Source organism: Schistocerca piceifrons, chromosome 9, assembly GCF_021461385.2.
Source record: "Schistocerca piceifrons isolate TAMUIC-IGC-003096 chromosome 9, iqSchPice1.1, whole genome shotgun sequence".
Classification (NCBI taxonomy): domain Eukaryota; kingdom Metazoa; phylum Arthropoda; class Insecta; order Orthoptera; family Acrididae; genus Schistocerca; species Schistocerca piceifrons.
In genome coordinates this window covers 19997971-20016615 of record NC_060146.1, presented here as the reverse complement: position 1 = coordinate 20016615, position 18645 = coordinate 19997971, and the positions used below count along the sequence as shown (strand labels likewise).

At 48.5% G+C, this 18645-nt stretch overlaps 1 protein-coding gene across 1 annotated transcript in view; it reads right to left on the bottom strand.

The window, feature by feature from the left end:
- The window catches only part of LOC124717203 (dehydrogenase/reductase SDR family member 11-like), a 97330-nt gene that overhangs the window by 34987 nt on the left and 43698 nt on the right, over positions 1 to 18645 (bottom strand). Inside the window, exon 5 of the mRNA XM_047243982.1 lies at positions 586 to 777. Within this exon, the coding sequence (XP_047099938.1) occupies positions 586 to 777 (192 nt within the window). The remainder of the gene's footprint in view (positions 1 to 585; positions 778 to 18645) is intronic.

Genomic DNA, 18645 nt, shown 5'->3' with positions numbered 1-18645 from the left:
TAACTAATGAGGAGGTGTTGAATACGATTGGGGTGAAGAGAAGTTTGTGGCACAACGTGACTAGAAGAAGGGATCGGTTGGTAGGACATGTTCTGAGGCATCAAGGGATCACCAATTTAGTATTGGAAGGCAGCGTGGAGGATAAAAATCGCAGAGGGAGACCAAGAGATGAATACACTAAACAGATTCAGAAGGATGTAGGCTGCAGTAGGTACTGGGAGATGAAGAAGCTTGCACAGGATGGAGTGGCATGGAGAGCAGCATCAAAACAGTCTCTGGACTGAAGACCACAACAACAACAACACTCTTTGTTGAATTTAATGTTAAGAGACGTTTTCATCAGGTTAATTTTATGTTTCTTGAAATCATGTACATTTCTCATTAACGGCTAACCCGCGCGGCTTCAATAGTTGTCGCCCAGTGCAATCACGAGCCGCCACTGATTTAAGCCAATCTTAATCACGTATGGGTGGTATACTAGCGTACGCTTTACTCTGGTTTAGCGTCATCGCCGGCCGCTTACTCTGGATGTCGTGGTGTTTCCAGATGTAAACGGAAGAGAAGGCAGGCCGTGCTGGGACGTACCTGCACGTGCTTGGGAGCCGTGATGGCGGAGGCGACGGCCTGCGCGACGTCGTGGGGCCGTATGGCGGGGGCGGGCACGTGGGGCGCCGTCGGCGTCGACGTCGTCTCCGTCGTCGCCTGCTGCTGCTGCTCTCTGGCGGGCGCCAGCGGAGACCGAGGGTACGTCGACTTCACCTCGCCAGGGCTCACCGTCTGCACGAAGGAAAGCGTCCCTTATCAAGGACTCATCGCAACAGCTCTACAGGCTGCTACGAGTAGGAAGCTAGAAAATGAAACACCTACAGCCGCCCTTATGATGTCATTTGTTGTATGGCTATCAGTTTCGGTGCTTCAGTGCCCTAGGCCTTAGTTAATGCTGAGGAGCTTAACTCAGATCGTGTACACCACGCATCAGTGGCCAACATAATTGGTTCTCGAGACTACCTGTAGCCGCAATGTTACCTGTTCGACCATCAACGGATGTTAATCCCATCGGCATCAACTAAGGCCTGAAGATGCGTGGCGAAGGGTACCTCCTACCACAACTAGCATCATCTCTCCCTGTTCCGCTCCAAAACAGAACGAGGAAAAAATGACTGCCTATATGCCTCAGTACCAGCCCTAATCTCTCTTATCTTATCTTTGTGGTCTTTCCGCGAAATATAAGTTGGCGGCAGTAAAATTGTGCTGCAGTCAGCCTCAAATGCTGGTTCTCTAAATTTCCTCAGTAGCGATTCACGAAAAGAACGCCTCCTTTCCTCCAGAGACTCCCACCCGAGTTCCTGAAGCATTTCCGTAACACTCGCGTGATGATCAAACCTACCAGTAGCAAATCTAGCAGCCCGCCTCTGAATTGCTTCTATGTTCTCCCTCAATCCGACCTGATAGGGATCCCAAACGCAGTACTCAAGAATAGGTCGTATTAGTGTTTTATAAGCGATCTTCTTTACAGATGAACCACATCTACCGAAAATTGTACCAATGAACCGAAGACGACTATCCGCCTTCCCCACAACTGCCATTTCATGCTTGTCCCACATCATATCGCTCTGCAATGTTACGCCCAAATATTTAATCGACGTGACTGTGTCAAGCGCTACATTACTAATGGAGTATTCAAACATTACGAGATTCTTTTTCCTATTAATCTGCATTAATTTACATTTATCTATATTTAGAGTTAGCTGCCATTCTTTACACCAATCACAAATCCAGTCCAAGTCATCTTGCATCCTCCAAAGACAACGTCAGCCACCTCTTCCACACTTAAACTTATCTCCCGTGACAGTTCTAATGGTTCACTTACTTTTTTAGCCTACATCAGGCGCCGCACGACGTGGGGCAATGGTTAACACAATGGACACATTTGGTAAGACGACAGTTCAAACCCGCGTTCCGCCATCCCGATTTAGGATTTCCGTGATTTTCCTGAATCGCTCCAGGTAAAGGGCACAACCGATTTTCTTCCCCATCCTTGACGATATCCGAGTTTGTGCTCCATCTCTAATGACCTCGATGTTGACGGGTCGCTAAACGCAATCTTCCTTCCCACATCAGGCCTCCACATTTCTGTCTCCATCTTCTTTCCTTCCTCTTCTACATCTACATCTACATCCATACTCCGCAAGCCACCTGACGGTGTGTGGCGGAGGGTACCTTGAGTACCTCTATCGGTTCTCCCTTCTATTCCAGTCTCGAATCGTTCGTGGAAAGAAAGATTGTCGGTATGCTTCTGTGTGGGCTCTAATCTCTCTGATTTTATCCTCATGGTCTCTTCGCGAGATGTACGTAGGAGGGAGCAATATACTGCTTGACTCCTCGGTGACCGTATGTTCCCGAAACTTCAACAAAAGCCCGTACCGAGCTACTGAGCGTCTGTCCTGCAGAGTCTTCCACTGGAGTTTATCTATCATCTCCGTAACACTTTCACGATTACTGAATGATCCTGTAATGAAGCGCGCTCCTCTCCGTTGGATCTTCTCTATCTCTTCTATCAACCCTATCTGGTAGGGATCCCACACTCCTGAGCAGTATTCAAGCAGTGGGCGAACAAGTGTACTGTAACCTACTTCGTTTTCGGATTGCATTTCCTTAGGATTCTTCCAATGAATCTCAGTCTGGCATCTGCTTTACCGACGATCAACTTTATATGATCATTCCATTTTAAATCACTCCTAATGCGTACTCCCAGATAATTTATGGAATTAACTGCTTCCAGTTGCTGACCTGCTATATTGTAGCTAAATGATATGGGATCTTTCTTTCTATGTATTCGCAGCACATTACACTTGTCTACATTAAGATTCAATTGCCTTTCCCCGCACCATGCGTCAATTCGCTGCAGATCCTCCAGCATTTCAGAACAATTTTCCATTGTTACAACCTCTCGATATACCACAGTATCATCCGCAAAAAGCCTCAGTGAACTTCCAATGTCATCCACAAGGTCAATTACGTATATTGTGAATAGCAACGGTCCTACGACACTCCCCTGCGGCACACCTGAAATCACTCTTACTTCGGAAGACTTCTCTCCATTGAGAATGACATGCTGCGTTCTGTTATCTAGGAACTGTTCCATCCAATCACACAATTGGTCAGATAGTCCATATGCTCTTACTTTGTTTATTAAACGACTGTGGGGAACTGCATCGAACGCCTTGCGGAAGTCAAGAAACACGGCATCTACCTGGGAACCCGTGTCTATGGCCCTCTGAGTCTCGTGGACTAATAGCGCGAGCTCGGTTTCACACGATCGTCTCTTTCGAAACCCATGCTGATTCCTACAGAGTAGATTTCTAGTCTCCAGAAAAGTCATTATACTCGAACTGAACACGTGTTCCAAAATTCTACAATTGATCGACGTTAGAGATGTAGGTCTACAGTTGTGCACATCTGTTCGACGTCCCTTCTTGAAAACGGGGATGACCTGTGCCCTTTTCCAATCCTTTGGAACGCTACGGTCTTCTAGAGACCTACGGTACACCGCAGCAGGAAGGGGGGCAAGTTCCTTCGCGTACTCTGTGTAAAATCGAACTGGTATCCCATCAGGTCCAGCGGCCTTTCCTCTTTTGAGCGATTTTAATTGTTTCTCTATCCCTCTGTCGTCAATTTCGATATGTACCATTTTGTCATGTGTGCGACAATCTAGAGAAGGAACTTCGTATCACTACCTGGCCCCCTACCCTGCTCCCCCTCCCCCCTCCCTCCCTTCCACCCACACCCACCCTCTCTCATGCTCCACTTCCTCTGCCTAGTTCCATTTCCAGATTACAATCCAACTGACCCCACTATTTGTATTCACACGCTACACCACTATATAGCCTCTAGTCTTACCTTTCGCAATTCTGTTTGTACACAGTGCAGTTCCTTTCAGTTTCAGCAAATGTGCAGCATTTTTTAAGTCCTTTCACTTCCAACATCATTGCTTTATATTTACGAGGGTTGCTGCTGAAAGTAATACACCAAATTTTTTTTTCAACAATTCTTTACTGAACATCATGAGAATTACGCACACGAAACAATGGTGTTTTACCTGCACACCTGATTTTTTCACGTAAACTCCAACCTGTTCCATCGGCTCCCTCAAGCGTGAAGGAAAGGCGTGTCCTGGTGGCGGAGCCAGTGCTTCACTGTGTCAGCCATCTCCTCATTGTCCTCGAAATGTCTTCCACTAACGGTATCCTTTAATGGCCCAAACAAGTGGAAGGCCGAGGGGGCTAGGTGAGGGCTGTAGGGTGGATGGGGTAACACCGTCCTACTCTGCTTTGCGATGTATTCAGCAGTCCTCAGTCTTGGATGGGGCGGAGCGTTATTATGTTGCAGCAAAACATCTCCTGGGATCCAGAATGAGAGTTTCACTCTGCAGCGGAGTGTGCGCTGATATGAAACTTCCTGGCATATTGAAACTGTGTGCCGAACCCAGACTCGAACTCGGGACCTTTGCCTTTCGCCGGCAAGTGGTCTACCGACTGAGCTACCCAAGCACGACTCACACCCCGTCCTCAGTGTTTCACTTACGCCAGTACCTCGTCTCCTACCTTCCAAAGGAGTGCTAGTTCTGCAAGGTTCGCAGGAGAACTTCTGTAAAGTTTGGAAGGTAGGAGAAGAGGTACTGGCGGAATTAAAGCTGTGAGGACGGGGCGGGAGTCGTGCTTGGGTAGCTCAGTCGGTAGAGCACTTTCCCGCGAAAGGCAAAGGTCCCGAGTTCGAGTCTCGGTCCGGCACACAGTTTTAATCTGCCAGGAAGTTTCATCTCCTGGGATGCTGTGACGCCGAAGTCGCCAGAACGCGTCTTGAGTTTTGTTAATGTGTTGACATATGCTTCTGAATTAATGGTACCTCCTCGTGGCTTCACAACAATGAGGATCACACCTTCACAGTCCCAGAACACGGTGATCGTGACTTAACCGGAGGAAGCAGTTGCTTTGAATTTTTCTTCTGTCCGGAATGGGAATGGCGCCATTCCATTGGCTGTCGATTTGTTTCGGGCTCAAAATGGTCAACGCAGGTTTCATCACCTGGCACATTTCGGGAAAAGAAGGTTTCCTCCTCAGCTCCAAACGTTGCAACAAATCGAATGGTTTTTCTGTTCTATATCTTATCCACCGTCAGATACCGCGGGACCCGTCTTGCACACACTTTTGAATATCCAAGAGTACGTATAATTCCACCCACACTTCCTTTGCTGATTGACAGATGCAGCGCCAGCTGCCGAGTCGTAATGCGTTTGTCCTCGCGAATGACGACACCAGCTCGCTACAAGAAGTCAGGTGTGACATCCGTGGATGGTCTCCCCGACCTGTGCAAATCATGGAGTTCCGCCGAACCGCCTTCTGATGACCTCACCCTCCGTGCCCAGCGACTAACTGGACTTCTGTCGACAGCAGGTGCTCCCTAGACTTTGCACAAGCGTTTCTGAATATTCCCCACAGTTTTTTTCTCTGCACTGAGAAACTCAATGACGACACGTTGCTTGTAATGTACATCACCTACAGACGCCATTTGTGAAAGTGTCCTGCAGCTACGCTGCTACCTGCCGGAAGTGACGGAAACTTGGCGATCTCACTCAGGGCACTTCAAATAATACGTACGTAACGCTTCGCATTTGTAGCACTGTTTCCGGCTGAGAAAAAAAATGCGGTGCATTACTTTCTGGGCCACCCTCGTGAAAAGGGGAAAATAACTTTTTGAATACCACCAATGGAAATAATGTTTTTAATAATACTGAAACCATGTAGAAACGTTTCACTTTTTTAATTATATTGTGTCAGTGTGTAGTTATTGAGGCCTTCAATCCAGAGGCTGGTTTGGTACAGCCCTCCACACTGGCCCGCCCTGTGCAAACGTCTTCATCTCTGCATAACTACTGCAACCGTCAACCATCAGGCCGCGCTCACTATAGTCAAGGCTAGATCTCCCTCTACAGTTCCAGTCCTTACCTTCTCTCCCCCAATCCCTACAAACACTTCCCTCCATTACTAAATTACCTATTCTCCGATATCTTAGGATGTGTCCTGACCACTAAACCCTTTCGTGGTCAAGTTGCGCCATATATATCTTCCCTCCCCACTGTGGTAAGTAAATCCTCATTTGTTACTCGATCTACCCATCTAATCTTCACCATTATTACACTGGTGTCCAAAATCAACGCAACAAGTTACTGTTTCCCCATCCTGTGTCTGATTCTCTACACAGGGTATTTGGGGAGGAAAGGTCAATATTATACACAGTGATAGTGTGAGTAATTCTGAACAAAAAATGGTTAATGAACATAGCTCCGCTGATGATTCGTTAGGGACGTATGGGTATTGAAAGGAACTTTAATTTAGCAAAATTAATGTGAATATATACACAATACAACTGGACCGTAACGTGTTTTTCTTAAAATCAATGTTACAGAGACTACAGTTATGTTACACAGTTTTACATAATGTTTATTTACTTTGCATTTAGTACATAATGCATTACAACATGCGTGTTGCTTCTATTCAGTTGAAAAAGACGTACCACGTCTTTTACAAACGGCTTTCACACTTATCGTACAGATGTTGTACAGTTCACAGAACAGGTTCGAATATCCCAAAAAATGTTCAAATGTGTGTGAATTTCTAAGGTACCAAACTGCTAAGGTCGTCGGTCCCTAGACTTAGACATTAGTTAAACTAACTTACGCTAAACACAGCACACACACTTATGCTCGAGGAAGGACTCGAACCTCCGGCGGGAGGGTCGAATGTCCCACCATGAACGTCAGTGCACTTTTGCGCTCTAGCGATAACACGTTTGTGGCTTGTTCAATTGCCTGTGGTTGGTTCCTAATCAATTCAGCAGGGACCACGATGCGACGAAGCAGTTCGTCTCGTGTATTTACCTTCACTTTGTGCACCTCTGATTTCATCCAGCCAATAAACAGAAATCTGAAAGTGTAAGGTGAGGTGGTCATGGAGGCCAGTTAATAAATAGCACCGCTGTGGCCAAATCCAGCAATTAGTGAAGGTGTGATTGAAATGGTCCCTCATACGTAAGGTCTGATCATCGCTGATCACGGGAATAGTATTATGGAAGCAAATGACTATTCTCAATTACCCAGTGACAGAATTGAAGTCGTTGGGTATTGTTGGCAACGTGGAGGTTTTGAACACGCTGTATGTGAAATGGATACAGGTGTTCCGCATGTAATGTTTCCCAAACGCAGGGATATGCTTGTACTGGGACTTGGCTCAACACCTGCGATAATTTCTTCCTGTTCTTGCACAGTTTGTAGACGTGCACATTCGGACGAAAAATGTCTGCTTAGAAAAGAGCCCCTTGCACGCAAAGTGATAAACACTTTGGTAAACACCCTGCGATCAGGTAATCGTCCTGTGGGAAGGTGCCTGAGGTTGGTTGGTTGGTTGGTTGGGTTAAAGATTAAAGGGACCAAACTGCAAAGGTCATCGGTCCCTTGTTTCATAAAAACACAGAGCACAGTGAAACTATCCACCAGTCAGGCGAAGCACCAAAAGAAAAATTCCGGGGGAAGAAAAGACCCATGGTCCATTGTAAGACAACACGGAAAACAGAGCACAGCAACAAAAACAACATAGAGAACAAAGGCAGAAGGAATTAAAACTGCACAGCAGAGGACTGTGGCTGGCTGATCACGAAAATAATAGGATGAGCCAGCCACTCTGCAACACGTTAAAACCTCCAGCCTAAAAGTTTAGGGTGGAGTCGAATTACAACACAAAACTAATTAAAAGATGCAGCTCAAAAGAGGGTGATGTTAAAAAAATTTAAATGGACCTATAAAAGCCGCTTGCGCGAATAAAACTTAAAACCCGATCTGCCATAGAGACATTGTCACCTAAAAGAGAGGATAAATCACCCAGGAGATTAAAAGCACGCCTGAGAGCGGTTAAAAGAGGACATTCCAACAATATATGGGCCACCGTCATGTTCGCACCACAGCGACAATGAGGGGGGGGGGGGGGGGTCCTCTCGACGCAGCAGATGACCATGCATCAGCCAAGAGTGACCAATGCGGAGCCTACACTGAACAACAGAATCCCTGCGAGAGGCCCGCATGGAGGAACCCCAAACAGTCGTGGTCGCCTTTACCTGCCGCAGCTTGTTGGGTGCAGACAGAGTGCGCCATTCGTCTCCCCACATCCCAACGACCCAACGGTGCAAAACCGTTCGGAGATCAGTTGCCGGGAGGCCGATCTCCAACGGCAGTTTGCGGGTAGCTTCTTTGGCTAACTTGTCGGCGAGTTCGTTTCCCGCTATCCCAACGTGTCCCGGGGTCCATATGGACACCACCGTACGACCACGCTGTTCAAGAGCGTGAATGGACTCCTGGATGGCACCAACAATAGGATGGCGTGGGTAGCACTGGTCAAGAGCCGGCAGACTACTGAGTGAGTCACTGCAAATGACGAAGGACTCTCCAGTGCTGGTACGAATATGCTCAAGGGCACGAAAAATGGCTGTCAGTTCTGCGGTGTAAACACTGCAGCCTTCCGGCAAGGAGCGGTGGTCAACATAGTCCGCGTGAGCATAAGCGTACCCCACACGGCCATCAACCATCGAGCCATCGGTATATATAACCTCCGAGGCATGGTATGCGCCTAGGAGAGCAAGGAATTGGTGGCGCAAGACTGCAGGAGGAACTGAATCTTTTGGCCATCGGGAAAGTTCCAGCCAAAGCTGCGGCCGACGAACACACCAAGGTGGTGTATGTGGGCGGACCTGGAAAGCAGATGGAAGAGGCAAACACTCGAGGTCATTAAGGAGCGACCAAACACGGATCCCAATTGTATGGCCTGATCGTGGCCGCCGGTGTGGGATATGGACTGCCGCATTTTCGAAAAGGAGACGATAGTTAGGGTGACGGGGCGAACAACGGACGTGGGCAGCATAGTTGGCTAACAGTTGTTGACGCCGAATACGAAGTGGAGGAACCCCAGCCTCAGCAAGGAGGCTATGAACAGGACTGGTGCAGAATGCTCCTGTCGCCTGTCGAACCCCACAGTGGTGAACGGGATCCAGCAGTTGCAACGCTGAGGGCGACGCTGAGCCATACGCCACACTGCCATAATCCAGTCGGGACAGTACAAGGGCTTTGTAGAGCTGCAGCAGCGTGTGACGATCTGCACCCCAAGTTGTGTTGCTGAGGCAGTGGAGGGCATTCAGATGCTGCCAGCACTGACGCTTGAGCTGACGAATATGTGGAAGCCAAGTAGGCCGGGCATCGAACAGCAATCCCAGAAAACGGTAAGTGTCAACAACCCTGAGCATGGCATCCTGAAGATAGAGCTCAAGGTGTGGATGGACAGTACGACGCCGACAAAAGTGCATAACACAAGTCTTCGCAGGAGAAAATTGAAACCTATGGGCTAGGGCCCACGCTTGCGCCTTGCGTATGGCTCCCTGCAACCTACGTTCTGCAACACTAATGGTGGAGGAGCTGAAAAAGATGCAGAAATCATCAGCATATAACGTGGGTGAGACAGACGACCCTACTGCTGCTGCAAGGCCATTAATGGCCACAAGGAAAAGGGGCACGCTCAATACAGAGCCCTGTGGAACGCCGTTCTCCTGGATATGAAGTGAACTATGGGATGTGCCAATTAAAACGCGGAATGTCCGAACAGATAAAAAATTCTGAATAAAAATGGGGAGAGAAACCCGGAGACCCCACCCGTGCAACGTGGCGAGAATATGGTGCCGCCACGTCGTGTCATATGCTCTGGAGAGATCGAAAAAGACGGAGACGAGGTGTTGGCGCCTGGAAAAAGCAGTGCGGATTGCAGACTCAAGAAAGACCAAAGTATCGTAAGTGGAACGGCCCTGACGGAAGCCGCTCTGGCACGGAGCCAGAAGACCCCGAGACTCGAGCAGCCAACACAGCCGTCGACTCACCATGCGTTCCAATAGCTTGCACAGAGTATTTGTCAAGCTGATGGGCCGATAGCTATCCACATTAAGCGGGTCATTACCAGGCTTCAGCACCGGAATGACGGTACTCTCCCGCCACTGCGACGGAAAGACACCATCGCCCCATATGCGGTTGAAGATGGCAAGAACACACCGCTGACAGTCTGGGGACAGGTGTTTGAGCATCTGATTGTGGATGCCATCTGGCCCAGAGGCTGTATCGGGTCACTGTGCCAGGGCGCTCTGGAGTTCCTCAAACTAAATGGGGCGTTATACGCCTCAGGGTAGCGAGAAGCAAAGGAAAGCCGTTTGCCTTCCTCCCGCGCGAAACGCGGGCGGGTAATTCCCCGACGCAGAGGCCCGAACATAGTGCTGAGTGAAATGCTCGGCGATTGCATCGGCATCGGTGGATACCGCCCCGTTGATGATAAGCCCTGCGACACCTGTAGAGTGCTGCAATCCAAAGATGCGCCGAATCTTCATCCACACCTGGGAGGGTGAAGTACGGGAACCAATGGTGGAAACGTACCTCTCCCAGCACTCCTGTTTCCGCCTTTTGATGCACGGAGACGCTTGACAAAAATTAGGTTCTCCAAAGACGGGTGCCGCTTACGTCGCTGAAGAGCCCGCCGACGTTCTTTAATGGCTTCAGAAACCTCCGGAGACCACCAAGGCACTGACTTTCGCCGGGGGCACCCTAACGAACGAGGAATGGTACGTTCCGCAGCGGAAACAACCGCTGCAGTCAGTGTCTCAACCGCCACATCGATGGTACAGTGGGGGAGAGATTCAACAGTGGCAGCAGAGGAGAACGTTTCCCAGTTTGTCTTGCTAAATGCCCATCGAGGCAGGCGTTCATGGGATCGACGCTGGGGTAGTGAAAGAAAGATGGGAAAATGGTCACTACCACACAAGTCGTCATGGACTCGCCAGTGGACCAATGGTACAAGCCCTGGGCTGCACAACGACAGATCTATGGTCGAGAACGTGCCATGCGCCACACTGAAATGTGTGGCGGCGCCAGTGTTTAAGAGGCAGAGGTCGAGTTGGGAGATGAGATTCTCGACCTCTCTGCTCGGCCAGTAACCTTCGTTCCACACCACAGGGGATTGTGGGCGTTAAAATCCCCCAGGAGAAGAAAAGGCGTGGTGAGTTTGGCGACAAGTGCAGCCAATTCGGTCAGGGAGACTGTACCACTTGGAGGGAGACAGACACTGCAGACGGTTATGTCCTGGGTAGTCCTTACGCGTACAGCCACAGCTTCCAATGATGTTTGAAGGGGCACAGGAGCACTATATACAGAGGTAAGGACATACACGCAGGCTCCACATGACACACAATTGAAAGTGCTACGGTTGCAGTAATAACCCCTGTATCCACGGAGGACAGGGGTCCGCATTGCCGGGAACCAGGTTTCCTGGAGGGCAATGCAGAAAGCAGGTGTCAGGCTTAGAAGCTGTCGTAGCTCAGGGAGATGGCTAAAATAACCGCCACAATTCCACTGGAGGATCGTACAAAGCGTGTCCTGTAAGGGCATGAAGGTACTGAAAAAACAAATTACTTCACAAAGTCACATGCTGCCACCGACTGAGTGACTGACGTCGCAACTGCCATCGTTTCTGAGACGGCGAGATCCAGGTCATCTGGGGACGCAAAGAGCTCGACCTCATCCTCAGAGGCTGAGCTGACAGGAAGCGTTGGCGCGGGAACCACTGGGTCCTTAGGCTTCTTAGAGAGCTTCCTCTTCTCTCTCTTGTCTTTGGGAGGAGGGTTCGCATGCTGGGAGGGCTTTCCGGATGCATTGTCAGGAACAGTGGAAGAGCGGGAAGCCCTTCGACCAGCAGCTGGTGGCTTCCTCAGCCACTGGCTAGCGTCTAGCGAGACACTGGTAAAATCCTTGGAAGGGACTCCCCCAAGGGACCCCTTCCGAACGAGTGAGGCCGGAGGAGGCTGTTGCCTCTCTGGCTGAGCAGCCGGAGGAGGCTGTTGCCTCTCCAGCTGAGGAGCCGGAAGAGGCTCTTGCCTCTCCGGCTGAGCAGCCGGAGGAGGCTGGTGCCTCTCCGGCTGAGAGGTGGGGATGGATGTCTCCAGTTGTTCGGGGTCCACTGCCCCCAAACCGGGTGTTTCGGGAGCAGTGGAAGAGAGTGTGGCCCCTACCAGCGGTGGGGCAGGCGTAACTTTACTGTTCTGTGGGCCAACTGAGAAGGGAGTCTTTGCAGGAACTGGTGGCGGCAGAGTTGCAGCAGCATAACTCCTCAACATAGATGTGAGGTTGAGCCGGTCTAGCTTCTTCCTTGCCTCTTGGTAAGTTAAACGGTCCAGGGTCTTAATTTCTTGTATCTTCCGCTCTCTTTGGTAGACTGCACAGTCTGGCGAGCAGGGAGAATGATGCTCCCCACAGTTAATGCAGGTGGGAGGCGGAGCACATGGAGCATTAGGATGTGAAGGTCGTCCACAATCACGACATGTGGGGCTGGCAGTGCATCTGGAGGACATATGTCCGAACTTCCAGCACTGGAAGCATCGCATAGGGGGTGGGACATAGGGCTTGACATCACACCGGTAGATCATGACCTTGACCATCTCAGGCAAGCAGTCACCCTCAAAGGCGAGGATGAAGGCATCGGTAGCGACCCTATTATCCTTGGGCCCCCTAAAGACACGACGGACAAAGTGCACACCTCGTCGTGACAGGTTCGCCCGTAGTTCGTCATCAGACTGTAGTAGAAGATCTTTATGAAAGATAATCCCCTGGACCAAATTTAAGGACTTATGGGGAGTGAAGTGAGTGGGGATGTCACCGAGCTTCTCACAGGCGAGTAACGCCCGTGACTGTGCAGATGAAACTGCTTGTATCAAATAGCCCCGCTCATAATTTTGGAAAGAGATGCCACTTCCCCAAACCTATCTTCAAGATGGTGAACAAAGAAGAGAGGCTTAGTCCCCAAAAACGAATCCCCATCAGTTCTGCTGCATACAAGGTATCGCGGTGAATACGGCTCCTGTCTGTCTGCAGCCCTACGTTCCTCCCATGGCGTGGCTAGGGAAGGGAACGATTTGGGGTTATATGTCACAGCATTAAATTCTGTCTCACCGCGCTTAGAGATGTTGGTGGTCGTGCGGCCACCGGATTGAGACTTCACCCGCTTCATTGCGGGGCATCCGCCCTGAGGCCACCCACTCCGACCAGGGGCTCTCCCCACGGGCGCCACCCAGCCACAGCAAAGGCCACCTGGCAGGATGGCCGTTGCCGGGAGTCCTGATGCCCCAGAGAAACGAGCATCGACTCCTTGGCTTACGTGGGGAGGTGTCAGCTCAGGCATCGGCAGTACGATCCCTGTGTTGTCACGGGGCTACAACCTAGAGGGTACATGACGACCCCACCACAACGGGCTGGCTACCGTGCTGGATTTTGGGTGCCATGGGTAGTCCATAGGGATCGTGGGTGCAGATGGTGACGCACTAAGGGCGTTACGTACACAATCCATCAGGTGTGTATGCCCAAAATGACGGATGGAGGCTGCAGTTACGACGCCAAGACGATCAAGAGTGCCAAGGCCTTAGGGCACGTTCACATTAGGGCACCTATTAAATGGGGTACTGTTTGTCGAGTATACCACATCCACAGTCGTTGCGTACACAGTCACGGACGGTGCACCATGGGACAGAGAAGACGCCTAACGGAGTCTCTAGTGTGGAGGGCCATAGGAAGAATTGCAGACTCATGTGGCCCGATGGCTTAATATGAATAGTTCTGTTGTTTCCCGGATATGGCGGCAGTTTATGGAGACCGAAACTGTATCCCGAAGGTCAGGACAGGGCCGGTCACATACATCAGGAAGAGATGACCGTTATTTGGCAATAAGGGTAGGACGACACGGCCTTAGCTCTGCTCGGCAACTGGCATCTGCCCTCGCAGCACCCACTGGACGTGTTGTATCCAGACAAACGGAAGACTTCGGAAGAGAGGCCTTTACTGTCGGCGATCTCCTCTATGTTTACCTCTGACGCGTCTTCACAAAATGGAGCGTCTAGAGTGGCTGACATCGAAATAAGTGTCCAAGGAATAGAAAAGCAACTGAAATCACTCAACAGGGGAAAGTCCACTGGACCTGACGGGATACCAATTCGATTCTACATATACGCGAAAGAACTTGCCCCCCTTCTAATAGCCGTGTGCCTCAAGTCTCTAGAGGAACGGAAGGTTCCAAATGATTGGAAAAGAGCACAGGTAGTCCCAGTTTTCAAGAAGGGTCGTCGAGCAGATGCGCAAAACTATAGGCCAATATCTTTGACATCGATCTGTTGCAGAATTTTAGAACAATTTTTTTCCTCGCGAATCATGTCATTTCTGGAAACCCAGAATCTACACTGTAGGAATCAACATGCATTCCGGAAACAGCGATCGTGTGAGACCCAACTCGCTTTATTTGTTCATGAGACACAGAAAATATGAGATACAGGCTCACAGGTAGATGCCATTTTCCTTGACTTCCGGAAGGCGTTCGATACAGTTCCGCACTGTCGCCTGATAAACAAAGTAAGAGCGTACGGAATATCAGACCAGCTGTGTGGCTAGATTGAAGAGTTTTTAGCAAACAGAACACAGTATGTTGTTCTCAATGGAGAGACGTCTACAGACGTTAAAGTAACCTCTGGCGTGCCACGGGGGAGTGTTATGGGACCATTGCTTTTTCACAATATATATAAATGACCTAGTAGATAGTGTCTGAAGTTCCATGCGGCTTTTCGCGGATGATGCTGTAGTACACAGAGAAGTTGAGGCATTAGAAAATTGCAGCGAAATCCAAGAAGATGTGCAACGGATATGCACTTGGTGCAGGGAGTGGCAACTGACCCTTTACATAGACAAATGTAATGTATTGCGAATACATAGAAAGAAGGATCCTTTATTGTATGACTATATGATAGCGGAACAAACACTGGTAGCAGTTACTTGTGTAAAATATCTGGGAGTATGCGTACGGAACGATTTGAAGTGGAATAATCATATAAAATGAATTGTTGGTAAGGCGGGTGCCAGGTTGAGATTCATTGGGAGAGTCCTTAGAAAATGTAGTCCATCAACAAAAGAGGTAGCCTACAAAACACTAGTTCGATCTATATTTGAGTATTGCTCATCAGTGTGGGATCCGTACCAGGTCGGGTTGACAGAGGAAATAGGGAAGATCCAAAGAAGAGCGGCGCGTTTCGTCACAGGGTTATTTGGTAAGCGTGATAGCGTTACGGAGATGTTTAACAAACTCAAGTGGCAGACTCTGCAAGAGAGGCGCTCTGCATCGCGGTGTAGCTTGCTGACCAGGTTTCGAGAGTGTGCGTTTCTGAATGAGGATTGGAATATATTGCTTGCCCCTACTCGTACCTCCCGAGGAGATCACGAATATAAAATTAGAGAGATTCGAGCGCGCACGGAGGCTTTCCGGCAGTCGTTCTTCCCGCGAACCATACGCGAGTGGAACAGGAAAGGAAGGTAATGACGGTGGCAGGTAAAGTGCCCCCTGCCACACACCGTTGGGTGGCTTGCGGAGTATAAATGTAGATGTAGATGTAGAAGTAGAGTTGGGACCTTAAGTGTGCATGTTGCGAGGTGCTATGGACCCAGACTTCGTATTGGTGGACAATAATGTTCGACCTCATAGAGCACGTGCGGTTGATGTTTTCTTGGAAACGGAAGGTACAGCACGCATGGCGCGGCCTGATCGGTCTCCCAATTTGAATCCCACAGAGCACGCCTGGAATGCACTAGAGAGACGGCTTGCATCATGTCAACATCCACCAACCACTCTCCAAGACTTCCGAATAGCTCTGCAGGAAGAATGGGCGTTATTACCTCAACACGAGACTGTCTACATTTTCTGTCTTCTCCATTTCCGCCATCATCAGTTATTTTGCTTCCTAAATAGGAAAATTTATCAACTGCTTTTAATGTCTCATTACCTGATCTAATCTTAATTCCACTACTTCCTAGTACCACTGTTTAACTTGTGTTGAAGTTCATCTTGTAATCTCCTTTTTGGGTACTGTCCATTCCGTTCAGTTCCCCTTCTAAGTCTTTTGCCATCTCTGACAGAATTCAATATCACTGGCAAATCTCAAAGTTGCTATTTATTCTCTCTTAAATTTGCTTTCCCCCGAGTCCTTCTCGATTTCCGTCGCTGCTTCCAAATTCATTAAAATCGGGGATGGCCTAAAACACTGTCTCTCTCTCTTCTCAATTTTCCCTCCCTTTCATGTTCTTCAACTTTTATTAATAATGCAGACTGGTTTCCGTATGGGTTGTAAATATTCTTTGGCTGTCTGTTTTCTATGCCTTCTAGCTTCAAAAGTCCTAACAGTGTAAGCCAGTCAACATTGTCAATAGCTAACGCTAAACCTATAAATGCTATTAACGTAGGTTTTCTCCCTCTTCAGCCTACAAATCATAGGGTAAGGTCGCGTATTCTTGCATTTCTCAGTAAACTAAACTGATTCTCTCTGAGGTCGGTTGCTACCAGTTTTTCCATTCTCCTGTACATAAGACGTATGTAAGATGACTGAAATGACGACTGAAAATATTTACCAAGTCGGGAATCGAACCCGCTTCTCCTGTTCATTAGGCAGATGCGCCAACCACTACGCGACACTGGCGCAGTGGCTTTGCGTAGCGGCACAGGCTACCTTGGACAGCTGCCTCCCCAATCCAAATTCCCATTCACGCCTACTTGGTATTTCCTCTAAACTGGAAGAGCATTAGGCAATCTCTCCGACTGTTTACAACAGCATCTTAGCATCCAACGAAATGTCTGAAACCTAGGAATAGGTGAGACGATAGGGTTCCAGAAACCGTTTCAAGTCTCAAACATCTATTACGTATGTATGCAGACTGGAGCGATGAATGAAAATTTGTACCAAGGCCGAGAACTGAACTTGGTCTTCTGTAAATAGTTCCAGTCAATACTGTGCAACCATGACTTACTAAACTTGACCAGTCTCCAGTCCCAGGCTGGGTCAGTTTGGAGCAGAAGTGTCGCCATCCAACCCTATTTCCCACCATCTTTCTGTGTTCACTCTGATCCTATCCTTGCCTCTTCTTTCAACACATTTTTCGACAGCTTTCGTCTATCCCTTGTTCTTCCCCTTGGTCGTTTCCTTCGCATCTTCATTTCGTGTATCTTCTTGTTAATCCCCTTGTCTTCCATTCTCCTCAAGTGTCTTTTCCATCTTTTCCTTGATTTTCCTGTGCTCCTGTGCAAGGGTTTCTCTTTCACTATTAACGTTATCCTTTCATTCACTTCTGAGGGACTTCGTTTATATGCTCGTAATCTGCTTACATCTCTTTTCTTCATTACCCACGTTTCAGATGCAGAGATCAGTACTGGGATGTAGTAACTTCTGTATGCAGTATTACTTCTTTGCCTTTTTAATCAGGCTCCTAACACTTCGCAGGAATGCTTCTGCCTGTCTCTCTGTGACGTTCACTGACCTCTTTCCCATTTCTTTCACTTTCTCCTATCACACTTCCTACGTACCTGATACTTTCCACCTTCTTCAACATCTTACCTCCAATCCGTATTCCGCTAGTTGGTCTATTTTTCTGTCTAGTTGTAACCAGGATCTCAAATTTGTTGACATTAAATTTAATTGCATTCTCTCCCGCAGTTTCTTGTCAAACATCCAGCTGAATCTCCTCCTCCCTGTTTCCCCAGATCATCAAATTATCCGTGAACACCGTTGCTTTCATCTTGTCTTCTTCAGTTTATTCCTACCATCTTAGCCATTATCTCATCCAAGACCGCAATGATGGTCAGATGCGACAATGCACTGTCTTGTTTCACTCCACTTGTTTGCTACAACGAACTAAATTTTGAATATGATGGTTTGCTAGTATTCACACGTGTTCGGCACCTGCCATCTTTGGCATCAGGGTTATTATATTCTCTCTAAAGTATGTGGGTATTTCGTCGAGTACAGAACACGGTATGACTGTGTGATTTCATTACACAGAAATACCCCGGCACATTTCTCCGTATACAAGTCCCAACTACGACGTCCTAAGTCGACATTCCCTTACTCCAACATGCGTTCCACTTTAGCCAAGGCTAGCGAAATAAACCAAGGCCTTATCAGACTGACGAGAGTCGTGGAGACGGCGTCTTCTGCTCGTAACTTGCCCTGCCCCATTACTACAGGAGGGTCCTATTTATATGGCTTCATTTGCACTCAAACCGAAACTTACAGATGTCAGACACTCAGATCGATGCCAAACGTTGTGTGTCGGTAGTGTATCAACCAAAACACCACCGTCCAACGGAATGCGCGTAAACGGTGATTAAAAGTATCACCAGAGCTAGGGAGCACTAGAAAAGAGTGTGAGTGGGTCACTGTCCTGTAGACCTCGCTTGGGTGAGAAGGTAGAGCGTTCGGTCGCCCTCGTGACAAGTTTTTTTACCTGTTTATGAAACTATTATAAGGGAGAATATTTTCCTGAGATGTAAAAGGACTTTTCGGAGTTTGTGGGAAGACTCATTTCGCAGTCTACTTTCAAAGAAACGAAGCGAAAGCAGACTGCCAAGAGAACAGTGCCGTAAATTCCAAACTGCTCTTTAACATGTCAGAAACAGGTTGTCTCATATCACACTTTCACTCAAACAACAAAGAAAT